The 5,549-nt window shown below is 38.6% G+C and overlaps 1 protein-coding gene across 1 annotated transcript; it reads right to left on the minus strand.

Moving 5' to 3' along the window:
- Window positions 1-324: 324 nt before the first annotated feature.
- Window positions 325-5,322, minus strand: LOC139798334 (beta-microseminoprotein-like). The gene is made up of 4 exons (XM_071748809.1): window positions 5,117-5,322; window positions 3,305-3,401; window positions 2,177-2,282; window positions 325-779 (listed from the first exon to the last, which is right to left on the minus strand). The coding sequence occupies exons 1-4, from the start codon at window positions 5,117-5,119 to the stop codon at window positions 650-652; spliced, it is 336 nt and encodes a 111-aa protein (XP_071604910.1). The 5' UTR covers window positions 5,120-5,322; the 3' UTR covers window positions 325-649.
- Window positions 5,323-5,549: the final 227 nt, after the last annotated feature.

The following is a 5,549-nucleotide window of genomic DNA, read 5'->3' on the forward strand; positions in this document are numbered from 1 at the left end:
TTAAGACTTAATCCAAAGAGAATACCTGTTTACCCAAACCCACGGTTGAGGACTGGTTTTGCTGGCTATGGGTGCAATGGAAGTATAGCACTGGGTTAGACTGGGCATGCTCCAGGGTACTATATAGGGTGATAAAAGATCATCATATAAGAGATTTTCTGAGGAAGCAGTTTATTCAGAAAGATGTTTAAACTTCTTTTAATTTCTTTAAAATATTTTTTCTTTTGGGTGTTTGGTTTTGGGTTTTTTTGGGTTTTTTGTTTTTTTTTTTGAATACTCTTTCTGTAGGTTTCAATCTTCAAAGAAGAAGAAAAGTCACAGCAATTTCTGATGCTTCATCTGATTTTATTTTAGCTTTAAGGTACAGCTGTGTACAGATAACAGAATATATTCCCTGGCACAGATAATGCTTTGAAATGTTTGCTTTAATTTCTGCTCTCAGGGAAGGAAGAAGTCAGTTTTATCTTCATGGTGAGGCAGAAGGCAGAAAAACCAAGGGAATCTTTTGTGAGGAGATATTCAGTTTTATCTTGTGTTCGGTTTTATGTGTAGATTTCACTCAGCAGCTACTTTTTTCAAGTGTTTTTGATTTTGTGCGTGAGAGACAACACTCAAAAACTAATCAAAAAGAGCCCCAAACCATGCTTTGTTAGCCCACCCAAGTAGAGACTGGGCATTCTTTGGAGTGATCATCTTTCTCCACTACTTTATAAGTGCAGGTGTCCTTGTTGAAAATGCTTACACACTTTTCTTCATTGTAGCCTACTGGTGTTGCAAAGCTGTCATTGGAAAAAAAGAAAGATAAAGAGGTGATGAGACAAAGAAGTAAACAACTTCCATTTGAGATGGTATTTATGGTTTTAATGAGGAAAGGCTCTTTTGAGGAGGTGTTCAGGAGCAGAAAAGTGAGCCCATACTAAGCTCTTAGCTCCAAAGTTACTTAGCCTGCTGCTTTAGCAGGATTAGAGGAAAGTTGTTTACTTATCTGATTTACACCCAAGGGTTGTTTGTTGTGTTTGCTAAGAAAATGTCATAGATTTTTCTTTTGAGTCACAATATGGAACATGAATTGCATGGGGGGTTAAATGTCACTATAGTAAAAACTGCAAACAGGCCAATATACCTTGAGATTCTTGTCAGAGCAAAGAGGGGCTATGTGTGGCTTTGGGAAGAAATGGATTAGGAGCAGTAGAAAAACATTTTAAGTAACTAAAGTTCCCTCCTGAATCTTCCCAGTGTCTCATCTGAAATTTTAGTCCCAAGAGGAATTAATTAATGTTTTAAATCAGGAATATTTTCAGAGAAACTTCTGGTATGCTCAGTTATGATGGTGTTAGGTTAATGCATCACAACCTTGTGTTATGAAGTGAGTGAGAAAAGGGACATGGTTATTTCTCAGGGACCCCTGTGTGAGGGGAAGTACTTTGTGCTCTATTATTACCACGGAGAAAAGCCCCAGGTCCTGCTCTAAATTTGATGTCAGTTATCAATTGAAATAAGTAAAACTTTAAGGAAAAATCATATGTGGGGGAAAAGCACATCAAAGAGAACAAAAGAGACATGTGAAACAAAAATAGGGCTCACATAACAATGCAACAGTAAAAATCAGACAAAACTAGGTTACAATTAGAGAGAAACACATCCCAAGTAGTTAACAGACTGGCCTTGAGAAAGGCCTGCAAGACAGATGAAAGGGATGAAAAAGAATATACTTCACAGCTCCTCACAATTTATCTTGGCTACAGCCTTGAGCACTGGGTAGAAAAACATTGGGTGATTGGATTCACTTTATTAAAGTGGCAATAATATGTTAATGAGGTATTAGCAAGGTAAAATATCCACCATAGCCTTGAGGGAACCCTACTAAGGAAGAGCCCCTTGCTCTTTGAGCATGCACAATAAAATTTTTAAGCACTGACACTTTAAATGGAAGCAAGTAATTAGTTAACCTATCATAGGTGTGAATGATAGTACAACATTAGAGAGAGTTCTTTCCCATTATTTTGGATATAAATGTAGCACTGGAGTTTTTGGAAATTAAGCTTGCTTTATAGAATACCACCCTACTCCCCTTTTTGCACAGAAATTAATACTAAAGCAAATATCTTGACTCAGTGTGTGGATTGGCTTATTGCACACCTGGTAATGGACCCTGATTTCAGGATAAGAACCTCACCTGGAACAGCAGCTGATTCCATCTTTGGAACAGGAGCAATCATTACAGTTTTCATCCCTCCACTGGAAATCAAATTTATGCAGTTCTCCATTTGAGTCATAGCAGCCTGAAAACGTAGTGTACAAACAACCTTTAGTATCAGACCTATTGCACTAAAAACACTATTGCTTGTACAAAATGTGTGAGATTTTGGGCTTTTTATTGTAGCATCCATGTCTGGCAAACACAAAGGGTTCACAACAGAGCAGAACTGCTACTGTTCTAATGCGTGAAGATGGGTTTCCCGTGTTCCCTTTGTTTCCTGTGGGTTTTGGTAGCATTAAGTATCCTGAAGCAGCTCATTTTTAAGTACAGTGATCAGAGCACCCAGCAGACAGACAGCTAAGCACAGAGCTGGTCAGAATTAAGGAAAGGCTGGGACGCCCTTCTCATTAACACTAGCTGTTGCTGGCTCCTTATTTAGAAAAGGCTACACCTGCTGAGAAAGCTTTTCTGAATCCTCAGCTGCAGGAAGAAAGCACTCATTGGATATAAAGTTCCTGTCCAACAGTCACAAACCAGACCTTCTGAATGGGTAATTCAGAATGGTCATGGGAAATGAGGACAGAGACAAGAAAGATTTTTGAGTTTCTTGGTTGTGTCTTTTCCTATAAATATGTTCTATTTCTTTGGCAATGTTAACTCATTTTTCTAGTAGCAGCACCAGCTTTCCCAGAAAAAAAACCCCGAAACTCTATTTGGGGTATTTATTTTGCATATTGACACACATCAGGTTGTCTTGTGCCCAAATAATTGCATGCTGCTTTTGAGTGCTAATTTTCCTATAGCTCCACTCATCTTCAGACTGGGGGACTATCTGTGTGCAAGAAAAGCAGTCTCACACTCTTGAGGAACAAGCGTTTTATTCTTAAGAACTTCCCTTGGGATAAAGAAACAACTGAGTAAGTTGATCAGTCTGTTGACTACTTGCCAATCTGTAAACTCCCATTTCCTGGTGGTTTCTCTTTGTTGTTTCCATTTATTTCTAAATTATGATAAATTGCACCTACTGGACAAATCAACTTAGGCAGTTTTTGTGGTGACATTTGTCAAGTTCAGGACAGTTGACTTTTTTAACACTGATCTTACCATCAGACTCCCCTGGCTTCAAGGGCTGCAAGAAGCAAGCAGCGTTGGACAGTGGCACACTCACAGCAAGAACAAGAAGGCAGACTCTGATGGTTTTCTGAAGAAGCAAGCAGAAGTAATATGAATACTTAAGTGCCTATTAAGATGTCTTGGTAGTAAATATTACCATTAGAAACAAGACAATATACTTTAGATTAAATCAAAATCAATTGCCTTTTGCCATTTACACATTTTGACACTCAACTGGGAATATTGAGCCATGTCAGAATGATTTACAGACTGATCAACTGGCCCCAGTGCAAGGTGCAATGTAGCATTAACCAAACAGATACCAGGATGTCATTTTCATGGTAAAATGCCCTTACTCAATTTTAGCCCCTGCCCTCTGAATATGCAAATATGCACATTGTTACCTGATCTCAACTTCTAGTGTATATATTCTCTGTCCTGTCACAATGATGTGTAAGTTATTTGACATAAGCCTGCTAGCTCCAGGTCCTGCACAAGATTGTGATAAACCTGGTATTTCATGTGTGGATTAGATTTTGCTCACTGGGTAAAAAACCTGTCCCAAAAGAGACATAACATCTTGAGGGATGGAGGGAGGGGGAGGGGAGAGGGTCACTGTCTTTCCAAGCTGTTAAAATCAAGTATTGCCTGATACAGGACTGGTAGACCCAGATACTCTTTGTGGAAAGAGGGTGTTCTACTCCTTCCTCCCCATCGTTTATTTTTCCTGTCCTTGTTTTCTCCATAGAATTGGTCACTGACTGTCTTTGCCACAAGCTTCACTTGCAGTTGTAAAAACTGGGGTTCTGGGTCTGGGGTCTGAAGAACCCACTGGATGTTTCATCCTAATTTTGGAGGTTAGAAACAAGATGGAGAATTTCAGCTGAAGTTGAACCCTCTGGACTTGGCCCTGCTTTAAGCAGGAGGTTGGGCCAAGTGACCTGCAGGTATCCCTTCCAACCTAGATAGTGTTATATTTTATGAGCTTTGTCAGCAGCTTTTTCTAAAAGTTCAGCTTAAAATCCTCAGATAGTTACTTATCCTTCAATATCACTTTGAAATATTGGAAGAGATCCCTTTGGGATATGAAGGAAGCCAGTGCAAAAACTCCAGGGTTGAATTATCTGTGATTAATTCAAAATCTTGGTAGGAGAGGAAAGGTTGACCAAGAATAAACAATGATACATACACACACGAGTATTATATGTATATATATATATATACACAAGTATTTTATATATATATATATATATATTCGTATAGCTATATATAAATAAATGTGAGGGTTTTGAGCAGAGTAGAACTGGTGACTTTTTATGTCACGACAGTGAGATGGGAGAAGCAAACACTAGTATTTAATTTTGCGTAGGAAAGGATAAAACCCATAGAAATGCAACAGAGCTGCAGATTAATAAAAATAAAGATAATAATTGAGTTTAACTAGATATGCAGATGTTATCCAGACCTTTCACAAAAATGAAGGCCAGTTCTAGGTTGAGTTGTAACAGAGCTGCTTCCTGCTACAAAAGAGATTGTGTCCAAACATTACATTTAAGTAAAAACAGGTCATAAGCAAAAGCCCTAGGTGGAGTCCTTTTAGACATCTCCTCAGCTGGATGATTGCTGGTATCTTTTACCTAAAGTACTTATTTACCAATGCCTGTCTGAGTTTTGCTCTCAAAACCAAGTTTTAACTTTATCTGAGTTGCTTAGATCTGCATGCCAAGATAAATGCAATGGAACATCCTTTAAAACCTATCGCAACATACCATGGTCTTTACAGTAGAAGATGTAAGGACTCACCATTCTTGAAGAATTATGAGTCTTCCAGTAGAAATGGCTGGTCCGATGCTCACTGTCTCAGAACTTATATAGAGAAGGAATTTATGATACCAGCCCTTGTGCAAACTGAACCTGCATGAATAATTCCAATGAGGTTTCTGCAAAATTGCTTCATGGGCTGGACATGAATTATGTACAGGAAGGTTTGGTTCTGAAAGGCACTAAATAAATAGGTGTGGCTTTTGTGTCACAACAGACCTGGGAAGGCAGTTATGGCAGCTACTTCAAGAGGAATTCCAAACCTGGAAGGAATGTGTAGCACTCTGAGAAACTACTTATAGACTGTGTGGCTGTCACTCACAACAAAATCTGCATGCTTAGTTTGAACCACCTAGTTTTTAAATGAGAGGAACTTTGAATAGTCATTCAGCTTTCCTCTTAATCAGCTGGAGCT

Source organism: Heliangelus exortis, chromosome 7 (genome assembly GCF_036169615.1).
Source record: "Heliangelus exortis chromosome 7, bHelExo1.hap1, whole genome shotgun sequence".
In the NCBI taxonomy this organism is placed as follows: Eukaryota; Metazoa; Chordata; class Aves; order Apodiformes; family Trochilidae; genus Heliangelus; species Heliangelus exortis.

Bases quoted from the DNA above. Each gene is read 5' to 3' on its own strand.
- LOC139798334 (XM_071748809.1), bottom strand. The intron at 2,283-3,304 runs GTAAGATCAGTG...CTACGTTTTCAG, and splicing joins GAAGCCAGGGGAGTCTGATG to GCTGCTATGACTCAAATGGA. The intron at 780-2,176 runs GTGAGGTTCTTA...TTCCAATGACAG, and splicing joins GGAATCAGCTGCTGTTCCAG to CTTTGCAACACCAGTAGGCT.